This window comes from Leucoraja erinacea, chromosome 10 (genome assembly GCF_028641065.1).
Source record: "Leucoraja erinacea ecotype New England chromosome 10, Leri_hhj_1, whole genome shotgun sequence".
Classification (NCBI taxonomy): Eukaryota; Metazoa; Chordata; class Chondrichthyes; order Rajiformes; family Rajidae; genus Leucoraja; species Leucoraja erinaceus.
Window position 1 is genome coordinate 46147758 of NC_073386.1, and position 25528 is coordinate 46173285.

Consider the following 25528-nt stretch of genomic DNA (forward strand, 5'->3'; position numbering starts at 1 on the left):
TAACATAACTACTCAAGAAAGGTGCTTAGAGAAAGCAGACAACTTAAATAAGCCATTTAAACTGGCATCGGTCATTGGAAAATTGCTGGAATATATTTTTACTAAGGTCATAGTGGAGTTGATGTGGTTATGAAAGAAAAAAATGTGTTTGCCAAATGCACTATATTTCTTTGAGAATGTAACAAACAAGGGGGATAAAGTGGAATCATTGTAAGCAGGCTATTTCGACTCCCAGTAGACATTCTTAATGGTTGGCAGGGTGATGCAGCCATAGTGCCACAGCTCCAGAGATCCTGGTTTCATCCTGATGCCGGTGCTGACTGTGTGGAGTTTGCACACTCACACCATGAGCATATAAATTTCTTTCACATGCTCTGAATTTCTATCCCAGTAGATGTGAAGATAAATTCATTTATTCCTATAAATTACACTTCACTGTTGGTCGATGGCAATTGTATATTTAAGAATATCATTGATAAATTTCGACCTGAAGGAATATTGAGGGTTGTCATATGACAGATGATCAACCATTATCACTTCGAATGGCAGAACAGAATTGATCTGAATGGCCTATTACTGGAACACCAATGGTGGGGTGAGATATATGAGGAATAAGCTTTTAATAAAAGTGATAATGGCTTGAAATACTTTGCATTTGGAACATGGTGGAGGTGTAGATGAGATGTAAACTCCTTTCTCTGTGTATTTCTATTCTTTCCAATAGCCAAGCAAGAAGATGATGAATTTGTTTGCCAAATTGTATATGTCTTCTACCAGATGGTTTTCCACCAAGCTACCAGAGACGTAATTATAAAGGAAACCCGTATCCTTTCTCAATAACAGATTTTTTTTAACCTGTTCTGTTTGGTGCTTGTGTCTCCCTTATCCAGAAGGAAAGGTAATGGCATTAGTATTGGTTTATTATTGTCATGTGTACCAAGATACAGTACGAAAAAATTGTTTTGTGTCCTATCGGGCAGATCACATGAGTACAGCAGGTATTGCAAAACGGGTATCGCAAGAATGAGTACAGAAAATAGTGTTACGGCTTCAGAGAAACTGCAAATAAAAGGTGTGAGTGCCATGATGAGGTAGTTTGTAATGTTGAGTACATCTTTAGCATATGAGAGGTCCATTAAAGAGTCTGCTAACCAAAGATCCTATAGCAGCGCAAGATAGACCACCCCTACTAAATGCAATGGGGGTGACGTGTAGTATGCAACGGAACAGAACGTGGGCCTTTTTTAAATCAATTTCCGTAACCCGACATGACTCGCAATGTAATCAACGTTGCGGGGGAACAGTTTGTGTTAATAAATTAAAATTCTGAAAATGAGGAGAAGATTTTTACCAAATTGTTATTATTACGAGGATGTTTCTGTAACCAGCTTCTGGCTCCGCACTAGTATCCTATGGGATCTTTGGTGTGGAGACGGACGCCGGTTACGGAAATGGGGCCAAAAATTACCCATGAATCTGCCTATGACCGTACTACCCGCGTCGTCGCACTAGTTTCACTGTCTTGTTATTTCACTGTGTGTATAACTCGTTATAACCTACCCCGCAACCAACAATGGACTGTTGCGGGCCACCTTTCTTTGATCATGGTTGCCTTTTGCACATCTTTCATTCATCTGCTCCATGTACTGTCTATATCTCTCATTGACCTTACCCCTGACTCTCAGTCTGAAGAAGAGTTTTGACCCGAAATGTCATCTATTCCATTTCTGCAGAGATTCTGCCTGACCCACTGAGTTACTCCAGCTTTTGGTTTCTATCTTAGAATTCCCTTTTCATTTGGACTTCAACGGTTCATAAAGGCGGTCCCATGATTTTCACAATGGCAAGTTAAGGTTTACAATTAGTACACAGATCTTATTCGTTTTTTTTAAAGAAAAGCGTGACCATGTGTTACTTTTCCTTAATCTGTTGCAAGAGGCTCCAGCATACTTGATTGATCTAATGCATGATAAAAATGCAGAGATACGGAAAGTCTGTGACAATACGTTGGACATCATTGCGGTAAGAAACAAATGATGCCTTGTATAGCTTTCGTATAACTTGGCTTTTATCTTTGGATCAGGTGACATGCAAAGCAATTTAGCTAGGGATTGAAATATATCAAATAGAGGAAGACTACACTATAATGTAAAGGACATATCAAAACAGCTGAATAAAACATTATTTCAAGCCAACACTGGGAAGACCAAAATGATTGTGCTTCGTTCCTGCACAAATTAACTACTGACATCACCTTTCTCCCTCTAATTTAGAACAAGGAAACAGACTATCCTAATTTTATTTTATTTAAGTTGATTCATTCAATTTATAGTCAATCCTCAAGGTTTGTTTTCCTGCCTAAATTGCCAAGTTTTGTTTACTTAAATAATGACATAAATGTGAATAATTATAATATTTCTTATGTTTTGTTTTTGGAATGTGTACTTAAGCTGGCAGTGTTTCTCCAAACCAGCTGAAAATTCATATTTGGTCTCACTTCAAATGAATGTCAACAGCCAGTTTAGTTTTGGAAAGTTTGAGTTATGTTCACTTTGATGGAACTCTAAGAAAACCATAGTTTACCAGTTTAGATAATTCAATTCAATTCAATTCAACTTTAATGTCATCGCACAAATACAAGTATGAGTACAACAAAATGCAGTTTTGTGTCAGTCCGTAGTAGTTGTACATAAAGAAAAAAAAAATAGAAAGAGAGAAGATACAGAATAATCAAGAAATACAGAATAATTAAACAATGGGGACGGAGGGACCAGAGAAATCTATCGGCGGGACTCCGAGTTCAGCAATGTGATAGTGTTGTTGTAGAAGCTGTTCCTCATCCTACTAGTACGTGACCTGAGGCTCCTGTACTACCTCCCTGATGGGAGGAGGGCAAACAGTCCATGGTTGGGGTGTGAGGGGTCTTTGATGATCTTCCCAGCCCGTCTCAGACACCGTTTTCGGTGGAGGGCATCCATGGCAGGGAGCGGGGCACCGATGATGTGCTGCGCGGTTTTCACCACCCGTTGTAGTGCCTTCCTGTCCGCAGCAGTGCAGCTGCTGTACCATACCGTGAAGCAGGTGGTCAGGATACTCTCTATGGTACAGCGGTAAAAGTTGGTCAGGATCCGGGGGGACAGGTGGGCTTTCTTGAGCCTCCTCAGGAAGTAAAGGCGCTGCTGTGCCTTTTTGATCAGCTTGGAGGTGTTGAGGGACCAGGACAAATCCTCCGAGATATGTACTCCGAGGAATTTATAGCTGGAGACGCACTCCACCTCAGTCCCGTTTATATGGATGGGGGTATGACTGCCTCCTCTGGTCTGCCTGAAGTCAACAATAATCTCCTTCGTCTTTTTGGAGTTGAGGACGAGGTTATTGTTGGCACACCAGGCTGTCAGGTGCTGGATCTCCTCCCTGTAGGCTGACTCATCGTTGTTGCTGATCAGTCCTACTACCGTGGTATCGTCAGCAAACTTAATAATGGCGTTGGATCCGTACTTTGGGATGCAGTCGTGGGTGAAGAGGGAGTAGAGGAGAGGGCTGAGCACACAGCCCTGTGGCACTCCGGTGTTCAGTGTTATAGTGGAGGAGGTGAGGTTATTGACCCTAACAGACTGTGGTCTGTTAGTGAGGAAGTCCAGTGTCCAGTTGCAGAGGGAGGTGGAGATGCCAAGTCCACTGAGTTTGGTGATCAAGTTAAATTACCAGTGATCATGTTTATTCCTTGTACATTCGTTTCATGATACCTATCACCAACTATCCAGAAGCAGGATTCAAGTGAAATATTGAAAATCAATAGTGAAATATCGTATAACACAGATGCTTTAATTGCTTAAAAATTTAACTAAAAAAAGAATTTAGGAAAATTTTACGATGTAAAGCAACTACTTTTTACTTAAACAACCACATTTAGTCTTATCAGCCCTGTGACATTTTCTACAGATGATAAATAGTTGGACAATGTTAGCGAAACAAGAACATTGATAGGTTTGTGGCTCTTTCCCTTATTTTTGCAGGCAGTGCGTGTCCTGCTCTTTCATTTTTCATTACACTGTAATGTCTTTATGTTTGAGTAATTTCCCACACAAAAGACATGAGCAGAATTAAGCCCTATGGAATTAAAGGGTCAATTATAGTGTGAATAGAGGTTTGGCTTAAAGCCATAAAGCAGTGTGAACTGATAAATAGATTTTCTAACTGAAGAATTATGGACAATGGTATTTTTCATGAATCTGTGCTTAGGCCTCTTTTTTTGGATATATTAATGATTTAGACATGAATGGGGCCTGGTAAAATTTCTTAATTTATAGATGAAAGTGAAGCTTGGAATGAAAATTGTAATAGACTGCAATTGGACATAAGCTGACAGAGAAGCAGTCATGTGGCCAATGAAATTTAATACAGAAAGGTGTGAAGTGACGCGTTTTGGCAAAAAGAACAATCAACGGTGAAACACTAAATGACACAATCCTAAATGGTGAGCAGGAACAGTGGGGCCTGAGTGTATTTACATAAATCTTTGAAAGTGGCAGGGCGTGTTGAAAGAGTGGTTAGTAAAGCATATTAAATTTTCGGATTTATGAACAAAGATGTGGAGTGCAATTGCAGGGAAGTTATGTTAAAGCAGTACACAACAGTCACTGCACTTCAGGATTTCACCTACAAAGTTAGAATGAAGAAGTTTGGGTTGTTTTCCGTGAAGTAAAAACTGATGAGCAGATGTTTGATAGCTGTGAACAAGATGATGATTGGATTCAATACGGTAAATAGTCGGAAGTTACTCCTAATAGACAGTTCACAGACGAAATGTAAAATTTTGGACAGAATTTATAGGAGAGATCTGATGGAACTTCTTTACCCTCACAAAAGTTATAACTTGAAATTCTGCCTGGAATGGCGATAGAAATAGTCAATTAAACTTTTGAAAGGACTTCAAAGGATATGGAGAATGGGATAGATGGGATTGCTCTATACAGATTTCATGGTCGAATGGCCACCTTCGGTGCCATTACAATTCTGTGATATAACAGCTGGAAAAGATTGGAAAGACTTGGAGGAAAAATATTTTTCAATATACTCGTATGCAGAAGCACCTGGAAGATTTTTCAGATATTTGGGGGGAAACCAATTTATTTATTCTGTAGATTAGGCAATATGAAATTGATGCTTTCTCAACAAAGGAATCTTGGGTATTTGCAACGTGCGTTTTTTGAAATGGGGGAAGAGCACAAGTTTCGTCTGGCCTGAGAAACAATCTATAGCTGCTTGACTACAAAGAAACCACACTTCTGGCTTGAATATGTTCATTCCCAGCCAACAACATTGTTTCCCAGGAATCCATTGCTCTCAGGCCTCTTGGAGTCATGACTCCTGCTGTTGTCTGTGGAGCTGTTCCAAGATGCATATGGGTGCTCATTTTACCTTCACTGAAAAATATCTACATTAAAATGTCCATTTTGACAATTAAGCTGCTATTTGTACAAACTAAGAAAATCATGTCAGTGATTAATACAAAAATGGAAAATACTAGGAACAAATGTCTTCGTCTTTCTGTATTAATTATATATTGTACTTGTATTTGCAGTATTCAATTACATGTAGTTATTATATAGAAAGGATCTCATTTAATAGTTGATTCCACGGGCTCAACATATTCCTGACTCAGCTTATTCACTGGCATCTTTCACTGCTGCTTATTGTTTATCCAGCAATCTTTGTGGCTGTGCATATTTTACACGTAACATTTGCTCTTTTGATACATATGTGCTGCCAAACATTAATGAGGTTAGATGTTTGAATTATGATTATGTATAATTTTATCAGTCGCTGAAAATGAATTGGGGTTAAGGATATGTTTTTATTGCTGTGCGAATGTAATTTCTTTTACCTCAAGCGTATCAAACTCCAGATGTAAATGAAAGAGGACCTGTTTTTCATCAGTTAATATGGAAGAGAAGTAGAAGTGAGCATTTGTTTGTCTTACAAGTTTCTTAATCAGATAGCTATGTTTCAAATGAGTGACATCAACATTGAAGTGTTGAAGAGAGGAAATAAAGCAAAAAAAAGTTTACAATTATAACAGATGTAAAGTTTTAGTGCATGCCTTGTTTCATTTATAGTTTACTTTAAATGTACATATGAGTGTTTTTTGTGTAACTGCAAACAGATTCCTTAAGGGCCTGTCCCACTTGGGCGTTATTTGCATGTTATTTACGCGACATCATTTATGCGTCACGACGTATGCATTACGCGTGCGTGGTGAGACGTGGCGTAGGCAGTCACGCTCGGCGCCCCAGGATTTTGGGATTCTCAAAATCCTCGCATGCCACCTGCGTGACGCGCAAATGACGCCCAAGTGGGACAGGCCCTTTAGTGTCTATTGGCTGATTATGTGGAAGAATCTTTAAGAAAGAACTGCAGATGCTGGAAAAATTGAACGTAGACCAAAAGTGCTGGAGAAACTCAGACTGAAGAAGGGTCTCGACCCGAAACGTCACCTATTCCTTCGCTCCATAGATGCTGCCTCACCCGCTGAGGTTCTCCAGCACTTTTGTCTACCTTCCATGTGGAAGGATGTGCTACCAGCATGTGTTAAAATGTTACTTCAACTTTACATGTGATATCATGCTTGCTGTCAGATAATTATTTTTTTATGTTGTAAATAAACTTTGTTTTGCTAAATTAATTTATCTTTGCCTCCCCCCCCCCTTTCAGCAAATGCCTGCCCATTATTAAAGTCTTCCGAAGATAGATACAATGTGCTAGAGTAACTCAGCGGGTCAGGCAGCATCTCTGGAATAAACAGATGGGTAACTATTTGGGTCAGAACCTTTCAGATTGAAAGTACGGGGGGACAGGAGGTGGGCCAGCCTTGATTTGATCGACCCTTTTCATGTCTCCAGTCCCCACCCTCCCCCCCCACCTCAACTTTCTGTCTGAAGAAAAGTTCCGATCCGGAATGCCACCCATCCTTTTTCTCCAGAGATGCCGCCTGATCAGCTGAGTTACTCCAGCACTGTGTATGTGTCTTCGGTATAAACCAGCATCTGCCATTCCTTCTATCTAAAAGTACCAAGCGTATAATGTACTATTTTTATTCTATTTTCTTGCAAGATTTGTGATTATTAATGTTGCAAGAGCCCATGGTGCTTCCTTTCTCCAATTATGGATAATTGTTACCGATAATCTATAGTCAACCTCTACCCTTTGAAATCAGTAACATTCAATTTTTGAGTCTTGATTTCTTTTGATGAAAATCAGATTTACCATGGGTATTTATAACCCCCAACAACTTTCAGAATTGTTGATTTATATATTGTGTGTCCCACATGGCCAAATGCAACTTTAAATAGACAACACAAACTTTGTGTTTATCACTGTCTTTCAGAATAAGATGTAGGCTTTAAATAAGTTTGAAGGCATTCCAACACATTGTCTTTATGTAATGAATGCCTGTTCACAGATCCACTAACTCCATTTGTTCTCGGTGCTTCCCTTTCCATGTTTTCATTTCCAGGATCTCTGAAATAATTTTAGCAATTCATTTGGTTTACATATTGGCATTTCTCCATGGAAGTGACTGGTAGAAACTAAATATAAGGTGCAAGAATTGTTCCAAAGAAAAGTTGAGAGAATTTAAAAACTTGGGAAATAGCAGATCCTACAGCTTTGGTAATCAGGGTTACTTCTGCCTGTTTGATTTGGGAAATTCATTCACTTGCAGCATTTGAGGATATTACCTGCTGCATTAATGTGCTCCACAAATATATGGTCATAATTTTGCTTTGCGTAGATTTTAAATGGGCAACAATATTTTTATATCCAAATAATTCATTGCAATTCACTACTGCTGAAAGTGCTTTGCTGTCTACATAATAGGAATGGTGCCATGTTGACCTGTATAGCAATGAAAGGTAAATACCTTTATTGGCACAAAAGCCCAAATTTGGCCTCCCAAACCTAATCTGCTAAATAAAAAAAAGGCCATGCTACATTGTGATGAAAGGTCATCATCATATTTCTCTATACAGGTGCTACCTGGTCTGAGTATCTCCAGTATATTCTATTATTATTTCAATAATTCGAAATTTACCAGGTTCTAATGAATGAATTAATTAGAAACTGGTAAGTTTTGCATTATTAATTCCTTGATGGAAGTTGAAAACCTAGAAAATTACTGTTTTCCAACAAAAAGATCTATGGAATTCTCTGCCACAGAAGGCAGTGGCCAATTCACTGGATGTTTTCAAGAGAGCGTTAGATTTAACTCTCAGGGCTAAAGGAATCAAGGGATATGGGGGGAAAAGCAGGAACGGGGTACTGATTTTAGATGATCATATTGAATGGCGGTGCTGGAACTCCTGCACCTATTTCTCTGTGTTTCTACTTTCTACATAGAATATGGAGTCATAAAGTCATACAGTGTGGAAACAGGCCCTTCGGCCCAATCTGCCCACACTGACCAACATGTCCCCTCTACACTAGTCCCACCTATCTTCGTTTGGCCTATATCTATCTAAACCTGTCCTATTCATGTACCTGTCCAAATGTTTCTTAAACTTTGCAATATTATTGCCTCAACTACTTCCTCCATACACACCGGTGTGAAAAAGTTACCCCTCGGGTTCCAATTAAATCCTTCCCCCACCTTTGTCCTCTGGTTTGTGAATCCCCTACTCTGGGCAAGAGACTCTGTGCCTCTACCCGATTTATTCCTCTCATGATTTTCTACACTTCTATAAGATCACCCATCCTGCACTGCAAAGGGATCGAGTCCTAGCCTGCTCAACCTCTCTCTATAGCTCAGGCCCTTGAATCTTTGTAAATCTTCTCTGCATCTTTTCCAGTTTGACGACATCTATCCTGTAACAAGGTGTTATCAAGCTGGAAAGGGTGCAGAGAAGATTTGAGGACGTTGCCAGAACTCTGGGGCCTGAGCTACAGGGAGAAGTTGAGTAGGCTAAGATTATATTCCTTGAGCGCAGGAGTATGAGGGATGTCCAAAATCATGAGAGGAAAACATGTTTAACAATTTCTTTTTCGAGTGTCTTTAAATTATTTTGTCGGCTGTTGGAAAATTCAATTTTTTGTGTAAAGAATATATATCTGTAGAAGAGTCTGACTGATAGAGGTGTAGAAAAAAAGTTGTGAGAAGGATCATTTTCAATAGACAATAGGTGCAGGAGTAGGCCATTCGGCCCTTCGAGCCAACAATGTGATCATGGCTGATCATCCCCAATTAGTACCCCGTTCCTGCCTTCTCCCCATTATCCCCTGACTCCGCTATTTTTAAGAGCCCTATGAAAGCATCCAGAGAACCTGCCTCCATCACTCTCTGAGGCAGAGAATTCCACACACACCACCCTCTGTGAGAAAAAGTGTTTCCTCGTCACCGTTCTAAATGGCTTACTCCTTATTCTTAAACTGGACTCCCCCAACATCGGGAACATGTTTCCTGCCTCTAGCGTGTCCAAACCTTTAACAATCTTTTAGGATTTTCCTTTAGGATTTCAGAGAGGAGCAAAGTGATGAATGAATCCTGCTTACGGCCGACCTTCAGACCCTAACAGTTTATAGAAATAAAGGCAAAAGGAATATTTATTTATGTATTGAGGAAAGCAAGCACAAACCATCAGTCTGCCGAATAGGAGAATATTATTTGAATACCAGGGGATATATGAGCTCCTTGTATACCAGAAGGGTTCATGGGTTAAGTGGTGTTTATGCTTACTTAGACAGACTGTTGGAGGAAATCCCACCCTCCTCATCCTACACCAGTGCCCCTCACCCAACCAAAGCTTACCAGGATATGTTTCCTAGAATTGAGTATTCACACCTCATCACTCGGACAGAATAACATGTTTTAAAATTTTGACAGGAATATGATGAAGAGTGGGCCAAAAAAATTCAAAGTGAGAAGTTTCGCTGGCACAACTCACAGTGGCTTGAAATGGTTGAGAACCGTCAGATGGATGAAACTGAGCCCTATGTCTATGGTGATGATGGGTTAGAGACATTTATTCATGAAGGAGATATTCTTGAAAGACCTGATCTTTTCTACAATGCAGGTGAGAAAACAATATGAGTCCAGGAAAATGTAAGTAAATGTTACCGGTTGGAAGTTAAGGCTTTAGTTTACACCACTGAGAAAATCTGAATGTCCCTGTTCAAACTATTCATGAAGAATCAAATGAAGAAGCTATTTTTGCCATGTACATATGCACGTACAAATGCATTTTTTAAATATTGGTCTGCTTGTCGGGTCCACAACACCGTACTTTTTTATTTCTATTTTCTAATTTTTTTTAACAGCGATGGTTTACCTCTGCAATGCTGGGCAAGTACAAGGCGCTTGTTTGCTTTGTGATGGCCTGTCACATAGGATCCCGAAGTAATAGTCCAGGACACTCTGAAAAAGTAATTTGTAAGAATGGGAAAACAAAAGATAGGAAGATAGAAAGCCCCATTAAAAACATAATAACATCACCAAACTCCAACTCTCTGAATAATGCATGGCTGTCATATTTTTTGCCTAATTGTTTCCTTCTCCCATTGTTATTAATTGTAAGTAATTATGATAGTTGATAAGTTTGCATGTACAGGTGCACAACCTTTTATCCGGTGTTCCGGAAACCAGAAAACTCCGAAAACTGGCCATTTTTCCCCAGGATGTCGTCTGCACACCAAAGCTCGCGTTTGGCGCCAAACTTGACCCGAAACGACCCACGGTCAACCCAGGTCTGTACTACTGTCGCGGCTGCCTCCTCCCCGGAGACCGGGGAGACACTTAAACATCTGTAAATCATTGCTTAAATGATAGTCAGTTAGTTTGGAGGGCTTTTATGTGAAGGGGTAAACTTTAATTCTTAGTCCCCTACCTGGTCGGAGAGGCGGGGAGCGGTCAATGCCTTACCGGGTCGCCGTGCAGTAACCTCCGCAGCGCTGTGGCCGCCAACTCCCAGCTGGGGCTGCGGGCGTCCGTCCGCGGGCGGCGCCAGTTGTAGCTCCGACCCCGGCAACTCTACCCCTGGCTGCGAGGCGCTCCAAATCCAGCGCGGCCCGCGGCCCGCGGCCGGACGCCCGCAGCCCCAGCTCCGCGAATGTTGGGAGTCGGCGGCGTCGCAGCGCTGGGATACCAGCGGGGAGCGGGCAATGCCTTACCGGGTCGCCGTGCGGTAAGCTCCGGAGCGCTGTGGCCGCCGACTCCCAACATTCGCGGAGCTGGGACTGCGGGCGTCCGGCCGCGGGCGGCGCTGGATTTGGAGCGCCTCGCAGCCAGGGGTAGAGTTGCCGGGGTCGGAGCTCCAACCGGCGCCGCCCGCAGCCGGACGGAGCCCCCAGCTCCGCGATGTTGGGAGTCGCCGACCAGGTAGGGGACTAAGAATTAAAGTTTCCCCCTTCACACCCCACCACCACCCCATAAAATCCCTCCAAACTAACTGACTAACATTTATGCAATGATTTACAATGATTCCCCGGTCTCCGGGGAGGAGGCAGCCGCTCCAGACTTTTCAAGCCGCCCGCGCTACCTACCTAATCTACGCTAAAAATCTTCCATTCGGAAATCCGAAAATGTCCGAAATCCAACAAGTGTCTGGTCCCAAGGCTTTCGGATAAAAGGTTGTGCACCCGTATGACCAAATCAGCAAAGTAATGTATCAATATCTGCAGGAATTAACTAATTTGACAAAATAAACTGAGTAGTGCCAAATTATTGTTAACTTTATTTTCAGAAGGACTTTTGCCCCCTGATGGATCCATTAGTCCAGATTTCTTAACTGACTACCAGTTTCAAAATGGTGACCTTGTTGGACAGCATCCTTATAGCAGGTAAGGTTAGATAATGAGTCTAAATTAATTGAAAGTTAATGTAAACAAATCTTTCCTTTTTTTAATATTTAAGATATTACTTTTAGCTGATTTCTGATTTTCCTGTGTCAGAAAATCACTACATTCATTATTTCATCATCGTTGAAAACATTAGCGACGCAGTGGTGCTGGTTTCCAATGGGAACGGTGACGAACGCACCACACATCTCTGTCCTCCAGTTCCTGCGGACTTCCGCCGCTGGAAGTATAGGATTTTGGTGTGTGTGCTTTATCATCATGTGACAGTGATCGCAACTTCTACTGAAGTGTGGATGGCCATTGGCTAGAAACTCGTCCGCCCTTTGACAGGTCTTAGTTTTGGCCCGGCTGGGGGTTCATGGTCAATTAAACTAATTTGAAAACAACCAGAAACCAACAACCTTAGTTAATACATTTACTGAAATCATCTGAAGGCCAGCTGCAACAAAAAATATTTATTTCCAAGCAATAACTTGTCCCTTGTTCAGATAGATTATTTTAGTACTTATTGAGATTTAATACCAGAGTTGAGTTTCAGCCATGATAGTTGCTTCATTATTGTGGAACTAAGAATTTTTCAATAAGTAATGTGACATTTATTGATTTTTTTTTGTGGTGTGCTTTTAAAACGGCACATCAAAGATGAGTACTCAAGGTCATAATTGTAGAAATAAAAGTGAACTTCTTCCTAAAAGAAAACATGTTTCTGAATATAAATGTTTCTAACTTGCTAACTTTCAATTAAAAATACAGAAAATACTTAAACCATTCAGCAGGTCAAGACAGGATCTGTGGAAAGAAAAGCAAAGTTAACATTTTTGGTCGAAGTTTCTATTTTTATTTCAATTTATTTCTGATTTCCAGTTTTTGCAGCTTTTTAATATTTAATTGGTAATATGATGTGATATTTTACTTTGTATGCAGTATAGGATTGTACTTACTTATTTACTGCCTATTATGCCTCCTGGCATGTAGGGCAGCAACGAAGATCCTCCACTCCTTGTTGATTCCTTCAGTTGCTGTTTCCATAACATATTTGTTTTACAAAGCAGGGTTGTTAGCCCTGGGCTCAACCTCCAACCTGGAGGACCAGTGGATCGCTCTTTGTCTCACCTCTACCCTTCGACCTGTCCAGCACATGAGACCCTAACAGGACACAAATCTCCCGCTGGCATTGCTCTAGGGGTTACTGAGACACACAAGCTCCCCGACCATGACAAGGTTGCAATCCAACAGGGAGATAGGATTGTAGTCAACCCGAAATGCATATTTCAAGGAAAAACATTAAATGCTGGAGTAATTCAGCGGGTCAGGCAGCATCCCTGGAGAACGAGGATAGATGATATTTCGGGACAGGACCCTTCAGACTGATTGCACAGGTGGGAGAAAGAAAGCTAGAAGCGTCTTGAAGCATGGATGTAATGTTGTCATTGCTTAATAAGTATATTTTAAAGAGTTGTAGCTATTATGATTGTCGCTTGACTCCCAACAGCAAATCCTCATTTTGGAGTATGGTTTTACCCACCCAATATTTAAGTAAATGTAGTCAGCACAAGGTTAATCGGAAGACTTTAATACCATCTAAATTCTCCCATGTGGCATTTATTCTCAGTGATAGCTTCAGAGTATGTGCCACATGGGAAAAAGTGGGCCTTTACATACTATTTAAGAAAAACTGTTTTTGAAGATGAACATAATAAATTGTACTCTCAGCATGAAATTTTAACAATTAAGTTCAACTCTAATATATATATTTTATTTGCAGGATTTAGTTATTGCTTTTAGTTGCAATAAAATACATTTTAGCACATGTTGAGGTGTTAGCCATGAATATTAGCTAGAATATTTATAAATTATAAACAAATTTATACTTTTAAGAAACTAAATGCTTTCTGCTAAGTTTAGGAAGATATAGTCAAAAGTGCTAAACTGAACTTGTTTTGTTAATACAACAGAGTTTAGTACATTTGGTGTAGGGAGGGGAGTCCCTACTGAGCTCCTGTTCAATTGCATCTTCATGACTGTCTCAGCTTGACATTGTTAGGGACCTGGATGAGGGTCATCAACTCTTCATAGGACCAATTCATGGAAAACCAAGGAATGTATTATTAGCATTTTCATACTGTTGAAATTATAAAATGGGCTGACTCATGTTGGCTGGCCCAGACATTCCAAAGAAAACAGCCAGTTTTCAGCTAACCACACAGAAGTAAACTTTAGACTTAAAAGTGGCCTTTCTGCAAAGCTGATATGTGTTGAGTGACAGGTGTAGGGGTTCCATCTCTGTTCTTGATGTGGAGTCCAATGGCAGAGCCTTGTTCAGATTCTCCAGCATTAAATTGGGGAATATGTCCATACAATCCATACAGTTATAGTGTAGAATGTGTCTGAGTTTAATCCAGGGAAAGGTTAAATAAAAGGTATGGGGATGTGCAACAATGCAATGAAGTATACAATAACTGGGAGTACACAGGGTGATGTATGCGGGTTGGTTAAAAAATTGTGTGTTCTTTATTAAAGTAAAGAATTGAAGGGGTAATAGGTTACAATAAAATGTAAGCTAAAACCTGTTAGACCACAGGTTGAGTATTTGCATTGTTCTGGTCACCATGTTATTAAGAAAAGTGTGGTGTCATGGGAGTGAGATTCCTAAGAATATTGCTCAAACTGGAAAGTTTTCTTTGCAATGGAAGGAGCGAAGGTGAGGTTGATATACAGAAAAGTGTAAACATCCTGGTAAAAGTAATAAGAAGGACCTATTTTCACTCAATAATTGGAAGGTGAAGAAAAGTCTTTGTACTCTGGGGTTGGGGGTTGAATTAGGAACTTGTAATTTGAAAATATGCTAGAAGAAGAAATGCTCATCAAATATAAAAGGTAACCGACTATGCATTTGAAAAGCTGTGCCTTGAAGTGGCATAGATGAAGTGTAGAAAATAGGATTAGGTTGGGTAGTTCGTTTTCATTCTGGGTCTTAAATTTTCTGATTCTGCGTTTTCTCACTTTTTGCTATTTTTATTTAATTGAATTTTAATCCTTTGAATGATTTTAATTTTAATTTTTGCTTCCAACAATTTTAATAGTTTTTAAAAGACTGAAGAGAGACATTTAAAAACTTTGTAGCTACTGTCCTGGCTTTGGCAGAAGACAAAGATCTATCCCCAGTTTTGCATCCTGTTAAAGATTTCTGGTGCGTTGTGGGGACAGGATTACAACTGAACACCACCCGAGGCCTTGCCCAACTTTTCCAGTTGCCCCCAACATGGAGAGAAACAGCCCATGGGCAGTGAGCCAGATCACATTTTATTTAGTACAGCACGTTACTTATGTGCAAATACATTTTAAGCCAACCTCTTAGTTCTTTGTCATGACATAGATGACATTTCCATTTATTTCAAAAGATCATAATCACAAAATACTTGATGATCTTATTTATAAAAAGCAATTTTATCAAATTGACCATAAACCATTCTGATATTTTACACTCTTTGAAAGTTATCAATTCATTCAATAACATATTATTCAATGTAATTATTATTTGTTGGACTTGCCAGTATGCAATATTGTTGTTAAATTTGCCTGCATTATAAATGTGATCACTTATTAACTTGTTATAAGTTGCTTTGCACATCCTTTGGATGGAGAAGCTGCTTAATAACTGCAACTATTTATGCAGCAACGTGTATCTTTAGATGGTTTACAAAATTTTTATACCAAATAAAATATTGTAAATAATTGGAACCTGATGTTGTAGCCATATTTTGGTATATTTTCATGTTAATTGCATTGACATTTCTGATTCAAATACTACTTAAGCTATTTACAATCATATCCTTAGTAGTATTGTTTACTCTAGCAAAAAAAAGTAATAGTTTTATCTGTTCTCTTTGGTTTCTCCCGATGACTGCCAGATGTTTAGGGTTGGTAACAGAATAGTTAATTATGATTCAAAGAGTAAATCTTAGGTAGAGTTTTTTTTTAGTTAACTTTGGTCTATTTTACCAATTGTGCAGATTAAGGTGAATAATAGGTGCTATCAGTTAACAGACTGCCATTTTTATAAATGACCTAAAAATTGCCGTTTGTTCAATCTATGCCAAAATATTATATTTCTTCGTGATAGTTAAATCATAATATACGAGTTTTGTTATGAGACCAGACTACACTGGCATTTAAAATCATTATATATAATTGATTTACTTACCCAAAGGCTCAAGATATAGCCATTTTATTCAAACGCAAACTATAGGACAGTAAATCATTTGTGGAAATAGAGAAGAAATTGATGAAAATTATAGCTAGAGATATATCATTATAGACGTACATATTATTTATTCAAAGTTGTGTTTGTACATTCTCATCCAATATTAATAGATCGTTAAAACTGTTTTAAAGCCTCTTAAATACCACTATGGTACCTTCACCACCACCCTGGCAGGGGTTTCCAGACACCCGCCACCCTCTGTGTAAAAAAAAAAACTTGCCCCACACATCTCCTTTAAACATAGCCTCTCTCATCTTAGAGCTGTACCCTTTAGTCTTTGATATTTCCATCCTGTGTTCCTATCATGTGGCTTTGTAGATTAAATGACCTCTGTAAATTTGCCCTGGTGTGTAAAGAGTGGATGAGAAAGTGGAATAACATAGTGGTATGAACGGGTGATTTTTTAATTATGCCTTTCTAACATGGGTACGTCGTGAGGTGTCAAGGAAGGAAGTGCAGATGCTGGTCTGTCTTTGGTGTGTTGTGAGATGTTACTTTCTAAGAAAGAGGTCATGAAAATGCAAGTGATGTATAGCATGGAAACAGGCCATTCAGTCTACCACATCCACCCTTGACCCATACTCTTCTATGTCTGCATGATTCAAGCACTCATCCAGGGACGTTCAAGGATCTCTGATCCTGTACTCTATTTCTCTATTCATCAATGCTACCTAATTGAATCATTAATTGTACATCTCCTAGCCTCATTGTACTACCAAATGCATCACTCCATGTTTATCTGGATAGAATTCCCATCTGCCATTTCTCAGCCTATTTCACCGACACATCAATATCACTTGGTGGCCTAAGACTACCCTCCTTAGCCCTGGATCCTTTGTGCCCTTACCTTTTGGGCTGGTCTCCCATGTGGTACTTTGCCTAAGTCCTAACTGAAGTCCGTGTAAACCACATCTACTGATCAGCCCTCATTGATTTACTTAGTTATCTCTTCAAAAGATTCAGTCAGATTGATCAGAGAAGATCATCCCTTAACAAAGCCATGTTGGCTATCTCTGATTAGACTCTATTGGTCCAAGTGATCACTAATTTGACCCTCAGCATTTTCTCCAATACTTCCTTACTTGCTCTACTTCCCTTCTTGAAAATGTGGCCACCTTTGCTGTCCTCCAGTCAGGAAATTCTCTGCAGACAGCGAGAATTTAAAAATCTCATTTAAAGTCCCAGCAATCCCTTGCCTCCTGCAGCAGACAAGGGTAGATCCCACCTGGTCCCAGTTATTTACCTACGTTTAGGCCGCTGAGGCCTAGAATATTTATTTATTTATTGAATAAAGCTCTTAGGGCGAACGGAATCAAGGCATATGGGGAGAAAGCAGGAACAGGGTATTGATTCTGGATGATCAGCTATGATCATATTGAATGGTGGTGCTGGCTCGAAGGACCAAATGGCCTACTCCTGCACCTATTTTCTAATTTCACCTTCCCCTTTGCTAAATTCTTTAACTACAAAGTGTGTTCCCATAATAAATTCTGATGCAGCATATTCATTTAGGACCGCTTCTAAGCCCTCTGGGTTAGAAGTAGTCCTATTGCTCCTATTAACCATAAATTGCTCCATTAGCCATAATACGTCTTATTATTTCCCTGATTATTCTATTACTCTTAATGTACATATAGAACGTCTTTGGAATAACCTTAAATCTCTCTGCTAATGGTATTTTGTGAAACCTCCTGCTTTTCAAATTTCCTTTCTCAGTACCTCCCTACAATTTGTGTTCTCCTGATATTCTCACTCCCCTTTAGTTTCATATACCTGCCATATGTTTTATTTTTTCATTTTATCCAACCCTCAACAACCTTTGACATCCAGGGTTCCCTGAACTTGTTACCTCTGGCTTTCATCCTTACTAGAACATGTTGGCCCTGAACTTTTGCTATTTCCCTTTGAATGTTTTCCACCTGGAAGCACCTTATTGTAGAAGCTCCTTAATTCTAGCTGGAGACTTCAGTCTCACTTAGAATCCACCCTTCCTGTTGATTCCTTCTATGATGCCTTGATCATTTGTATGGTACTTCCATGTTTCTACAAGAGTGGAATTATTGATACTGTAGCTAATTAAACAAAAATCTGTTTATAGTGTAGGTGTTACACAAGAAATAAAATGAAGCAAATTTTTAACATACAACTGTAAAAAAGTGATATCTCTTTAGTTGCATTGTAGTAGAGCAATTGTATCCAGTTACTGTTTTTTTTCTGTAGACAGATGTCTGGTTAATCTTGAATAGTAATAACAATGTTAAAATCCTGCCTTTCATGCGTTATTATATGCCATATTTGTACAAAAATCAATTGCATTAATGGGCTGCTGTTGAATTTCAATATGATCCAAGTGTAAGTACATTACTACCTATTTTTTAATATATTTTGATTTGTAGTTCAGGAAGACGTACTAAAAAGAATACAAGCTCTTAAAAGATTTACAATTTCTCCACATTCCAATGTTGCATATAAATTGAAAATTACTTTTAAGCATTTATGAGAGTAAAACATACATGAGCTAGATATAATATTATAGGAACAAACTAATTTGGATGATTGATTATAATTAATTGTTACAATCTTTAATTTTAGTATTGTGGGGTTGCATCCTTTTATGATGGACAGATAAAATTGACATAGATAACATGAATGCACACTGTTTTTGCTGGTTTAAGAACTACAGAACGCAAGGTGAGAGGCGTGGGTACCTTTTCCACACACCCAGTGCCACCTATAGGGAATGAGCTGCCAGAAAAGTGATTGAGGCAGGTACAGTAACAACAACACAAAATACATTTGGATAGGTACATCAATAGAAAGGCTTAGAGGGTCAAAGCAGGCCAATGAGACTAGTTTAGATGAGGCTTCTTGTTTGCACGACTTGGGTCATAGGGACTGTTTCCATACTATATGACCCTCTGATTCTATATTGCATTGTGCATATAATGCTCTGAATATCTCATATGCTACTGTACCTTGTATGTATTGCAGCAATTCAGTAAAAAGGCTCATCTCCATTTTGCCTTCGATTCTGATCATGAATTATATGAAAGGTCAATTGACCTGTAAACAGTGAGATTAAGACTATAAATTGGCAAATGTTTTGAGTGCTATATTTTACTACTGAATAACAATGCATAAATAATCTAAAAGAGGAAATGTTATTTCAAACCCAACCACCAGGGGTTAAATGCAATAATTTACAGACTTAAAAAAATACTTTTGACCAGGCTGCTGGTTCTCATCTGGAATGTTGAAAGTTGGGAGAGTGATGATTGATGTTTTAATTTTTGAAAGGAAAGGCGTGAGTTGGCAACTAGTAACTTGAGCTATAGATGATAGATCAAGGATGCAAGAAACAGCAGATGCTAGAATCTTGAGCAGATAAGGGTCCCAACCCAAAACGTCGTCTGTCCAGTTCCTCCACGGTTGCTGCCTGATGTACTGAGTTCTTCCACCACCAAACCAGACAAGTTGTCTCAGTTTTGTCCTGTGGTATTCCATGACAAAGACCATGTACATTTTCTGCAGACAATGTTCTTTATTATCTCACTATTAGTTTTAATTTGAAAAAATCAAATTGGGACTTTATAAACATAATAAAATGCCCTTTACCTCCAAAAATATAAACACAAGTTTTACTGTGGATATTGATCACTGGGAATGGCATTTAATGGCAACTCAAAATATATTAAAAAATTGGTAGTGATGTACTTATAACACTTGGATCATATTGAAATTCAACAGCAGCCCATCAATGTAATTGAATAAATACCATACCATCTGTTTGCAGAGTGGTATTTGACTGGTTTGGAAATATTACAATTTTTTAAAGAAAATGTAGAGTGAAGCTTATTTCTGTTGGAAGAATCAAAAGTGAGTGTCTTCAAAATTCTTTGGGGAAAATATAACTTCTTGGATGACATTAGCCAAAGCTAAATTAAACAAGCCACAAGCAAGGTTAGAAGGCCAAAAGTGGTGGATTTATGAAATAAGCTCCAATGATTCTGACAAAGTCATAGATTTTTTTAAATTGTAGTGTTATTTTTGTAATGCCATCGAACACAATATTCAATTTTCTTCCTAATGCTAATATCTTAATTACAGCCACCTTAGATTGACAAAGGTTGTATGCCTGCCCCATAGCTATATAGCATTGAGCTATCTGAAATACCTGACATTAACTCCTTCAAATTGGGATGAATATATAATTTGAATGGAATTGGAATAGTTCTGCACCAGGTTGATTAAATTCACCATATGGCATGGTAGTTCCAGTCTCGGAATATGAAAAGCTCAGCTGAGAGATAACTGGGAAGAATTGTGTACGTGCAACATATCTCAATAAGAAACTAGAAATAATCAGATTTTTTTTTTTTTTTTAGCTAACCCATTGGGGATAGGATAGCTTTCCACCAAAGCTTAATTCATGCCGGGTTAGTTTGTACGTGGACTGTTAAATGAGTGACCAAGTATGCTAAAAATCTCCATACTGGCACATGGTCTTGTGCCCATAGGCAAGCTCTGCTTTTGTTTTTTATGGATATGCAAGATTTCTTGTCAGAGAAATTCTGCAATAACACCTTAAAATTGGTATGAAGACTGGGTGGCACTGTAGCACTGCATCAGAGTTGCTGCCTTATAACGCCATAGACCTGGATTTGATCCAAACTATGGGTGCCGACTGTACGGAGTTTGTATGTTCTCCCTGTGACTGCATGGGTGAACGTACAAAAACCACACTCCAAAGACGTACAGGTTTGTAGGTTAACACAAAATACAGGAGTACCTCAGCGGGACAGGCAGCATCTCTGGAGAGAAGGAACGGGTGACGTTTTGGGTTGAGACCCTTCTTCAGACTTCTTCAGAAGGTATCTCGACCCGAAACGTCACCCAGTCCTTCTTTCCAGAGATGCTGCCCGGCCTGCTAAGTTACTCCAGCATTTTGTGTCTATCTTTGGTGTAAATCTGCATCTGCAGTTCACTTCCTACAAGTTTGTAGGTTAATTGGCTTTGGTAGAAAATATATGAATTGTCCCCAGTGTGTAGGATAGTTCTAGTGTATGGGAGTGATCACTGATTGGCATGGACTTGGTGGGCCAAAGGGCCTGTTTCCATGTTGTGTCTCTAAAATTTAAAGACTGGTAACATAAAATTTCCATTGCACATTACATTTGTGTAATTAAAAAAACATTAAAAACTTTAAATGTGTTCAACAATTTGTTTCTTGAAGATAGAACTTGTGATGATACCTATAGCACCTTTTGTGAAGCTCGCCATAAAGAAAAAAATATTTTTATAAAAATAATTTTCAATATAAGAAAAATGGGCCAACATGTAATAAAACACAGGTAATTCTTAACGAACAGCTTTTTTTCTGCTAAAAGTGACTTAAGTTCTCTTCTTGTAACAATTGAACAGGATAATTTTCTATACTTCTACGATTTTCTATGATGAGAAACCTCTCGTGCAATACTACCAACATTCCTCTTGAATCACCATTTCCCCAGACAAAAGTCCAATGCAGCATTGCTCAGCATTGCTCAGCTACCAAGTTGTCCAACATTTTATGTATTATAACGGCTTTGCTCTAGATAATTAAACTGATGAGCACATGGCTTGGCAATTTTTTTTCCATCTCAAAACAGACCTTAATGTTCTCATAAGGTCGCAACTAAACTAAATATTTCATCAGGAATTGTGGCTGATTTTCAAAAGGAAGTATACAGCTGGCAGTTGTTGTGCCCTTAACAGCATGTGATCATTTGAAAGGAATTAAAAAAAAATTGAATAGAATTACCAGCTAACCACTTGATATTTACTGCATTTTGAAAGGACTGTGTAACCGGAGAAGTGACAGGAGAGAGAGATCAAAGGCATGGTTTCGTGAATGAGTAAAGGGCTAGAAACTTCCTGCAAGGAAAAGCACGCTTACTATGGCAAAACCCATTTTGTTTAAAATCTTGTTTTATACAGAGTCATTAGTCCAGTTGTGGTTCAGGACCGACCTAAATGGTTATACAAGGTCCCTTAGTAATCTTTCATTTGAGAAGTTTTAAAAGAGATGGTTTATATAAGCTGTGATTCTCAATTTGTAAAACAACATTTAATTGTGCTGCGTGTATTTTATTGTTCGTCCAATGTCTTAAATTATAAGTACCATTTTAAAATGAATTAATTTTTTATGTTTTTTATATTTTTTAATATACCTGGAAAAGTCCAAGTCCTGTTTCAGAGTCATGATGAATACTTATTTACTTGAGACTTTGAGCTGAGCTTGTACATATCCGGAGGATTTACGTTTGATTTTAGTTGAATCAGGGAATTTTAGTTCAAACACAATTTAAGTATTTGCATTGAGTTTGTGGCAAAGAACACCACCCAACCCAGTGCCTGTGCTGAAACATGCGTAGAGTCATGGAGTCCTACGGTATGGAAATGTTGCCCATCGGACCATTTCAACATGCCAACCAAATTGCCTCATCTAAGCTGGTCCCATTTGCCTGCATTTGGCATACATCATTCTAAATCTTTCCTTTCCATGCACCTGTCTGTGTATTTTAAATGTTGTTATAGTACCTGCTTTTAACTACAGTGCCCTCCATAATGTTTGGGCCAAAGACGCATCATTTATTTATTTGCTTCTGTACGGCACAATTTGAGATTTGCAATAGAAAAAAAAAATCACATGTGGTTAAAGTGCACATTGTCAGATTTTAATAAAGGCCATTTTTATACATTTTGGTTTCACCATGTAGAAATTAAAGCAGTGTTTATACACAGTCTTCCCCCCCCCCCCCCCCCCCCCCCCCCCCCCCCCAGGGCACCATAATGTTTGGGACACATGTATTCACAGGTGTTTGTAATTGCTCAGGTGTGTTTAATTGCTTCCTAAATGTAGGTATAAGAGAGCTCTCAGCACCTGGTATTTCCTCCAGCCTTTCTAGAACCTTTGGAAACTTTTATTGCTGTTTAGCAACATGAGGAGTAAAGTTGTGCCAATGAAAGTCAAATATGCCATTATGCGACTGAGAAATAATAATAAAACTGTTAGAGACATCAGCCAAACATTAGGCTTACCAAAATCAACTGTTTGGAACATCATTAAGAAGAAAGAGAGCACTGGTGAGCTTACTAATCGCAAAGGGACTGGCAGGCCAAGGAAGACCTCCACAGCTGATGGCAGAAGAATTCTCTCTATAATAAACAAAAACTGTAACTTGGCCACTGGTTGCAAATCTGAAGTAAAGTTGCATCTTAAACAGTGTGTAGGAAAGAACTACAGTTGCTGGTTTAAATCGAAGGTAGACACAAAATGCTGGAATAACTCAGCGGGACAGGCAGCATCTCTGTAGAGAAGGAATGGGTGACGTTTCGAGTCGAGACCCTTTGTGTCTACCTGCATCTTAAACAATGCAGTTATTTACTTCAGTTTGGGCAACATGCCCTCCCCCCCCCCCAACCCTATCGCTATCCCTCAGACCTTGTGTGCTTTCAAATGGGCTGGAATTATAGGCAGCCTTGGAACTCGAACAAGCAGCCATCTGTTAGGGAATAGGTTGCCCCTGCTGTTTTAAACTAGTAGGCACCCCACAGTTCACCACAGATAATTTAATTATGCCCGAGGTATCATTCTGAAACACGACAAAGAGTGTAAACAATACAGAAGTTGGGCTATGTAACGTATAGCACTTGCTAATAGAGTTGGTATTGTAGTATTTGCATTGTATTTTTGTTTCTGAAATTTCAGGGGATTCATTAAAAAAGCAGTTTTGTGTAACTGCTTAGTCCTTTCTGGGAGGCCTTTTCTCCACCAACAAACCCATTCACTTTAATTACTTTTCTCTGTATCTCAGGGGTTAATAGTTTTGACCTAAAACCATAAAGATCATAAAACAACTGCTGTCAATTTTCAAGGGAGCCTACAAAATGTTGGAGTTTGAAAAGGTAAAGCTTAGCTATACAACGTTTCAGGAACTGAGACTTGACAGATGATAGTTGCTTGGATGAAACCTTGTAACAAAATGAATATATGTGATTTCTTTTAACAAAGATACAATCTTAAATCAAATATGTTTAAATAATTTCCAACTGTTTTACTGCAAATTTAGGAAAAGCTGTCATTTTTGATGGGCCTGGGATTGAACACTCATCACTGCTTTCACCCAAAGGGCTTTCATTTTTGCCAAATGAAATTTGTAATGACAGGATTGGCAATCCAGTTGGAAAAGTTAATGTGCTATGCACTGAAAAATGCCAGACTTGTAAAAGATGACTGGAAATGTTTTAATTAATCGGTTGAGCAACTGCCTGTGGTGAATACTTCATATCCTGAATAGTTGTAGATTTAAAATATATTTCCAATCAGATTAGACTTTGATTATTGAGAGGCAGGTTAGATTTTAACTCTTAATTGTGTGGTTTTGCACTGCAAGAACATAGGTAGGACTCATTCACAATGCCGCCAGACTTGGGGTTGAAAGATTAAATTAATTCTAGGTTTTGGGAGTTGAGAAAGCGTGAAACACATCGATCCCATGGATGGCTAGCTGTGAGATTGAGCAAATTGGATTTAAAATCAAATTTGAAAAGTATGGATATCCTGGGTCGATGGGCTTTTCCTTATTTTATATGTTAGTTAAATTTCATTGAGAATATTATATTAATTTCACAAAATATGTTTCTGCCCTTCAATTAGATTTGAACCTGAATTCCTAGGTCAGAGGGACAGATTGTTAAAATCTATTGCCCCTCAAGCTCAGTTAATTGCCTGAAATTAAAAATCACAACTGAGGCTCCCTGGTTTTGAAGATTGGGAGTTGCTGATGGAGGAGTGGAAATTAGTTTAGAATTTTAATTGTGTAGAACTGAGCTTTTTACCTTCAATACTTCCAGGTGGTACATACATTTTATGAACCACAATTTGTCAATGATAAACATGGGCACTTAACATCTGTCTTAAATCATTCAAGCACACAATATTAATTTTTAAATCAATGGTCCAGATTTTCTGAAGAAATGCCAGCAGTGCTGGGTGGGAATGCCATATAAGTATCAAAAGAGTTGGCACTACCATTAGAGTGTGCACAAGAGTGGAAGTCTCCAATTTCACACCAAGGGTTTACTGTTTATGTTCCACTTTAGACAGTTCAGTATCAAGTATTGGGGCTCTTAAATTCAAACAATTCCCTAATATTGGATTATAGCTGGCAACCTTGTTACTTTATATGAAGTGGAATGGCTGCAAGTTATCTGGGAAAGTACAGTATTGGGCATTTTAATTATTTGTTTATTTGTTTATCCGTAGTATTGAAGCATTTAATTTTTTTTTAATGTAGTTTATGTTTTTGATTGCTCTTTAATGTAAGAAACATTTTACTTTTGAAGGTTCTGACAGCTGGCTAAGCCAGACGCATG

The 25528-nt window shown here is 38.8% G+C and overlaps 1 protein-coding gene across 1 annotated transcript in view; it reads left to right on the forward strand.

Annotated features, from left to right (window-relative positions):
- Positions 1-25528, forward strand: part of kifap3a (kinesin-associated protein 3a) — a 123506-nt gene that overhangs the window by 88421 nt on the left and 9557 nt on the right. The window contains exons 17-20 of the mRNA XM_055642118.1: positions 725-823; positions 1937-2022; positions 9878-10067; positions 11733-11829. Of these exons, the coding sequence (XP_055498093.1) occupies positions 725-823; positions 1937-2022; positions 9878-10067; positions 11733-11829 (472 nt within the window). The remainder of the gene's footprint in view (positions 1-724; positions 824-1936; positions 2023-9877; positions 10068-11732; positions 11830-25528) is intronic.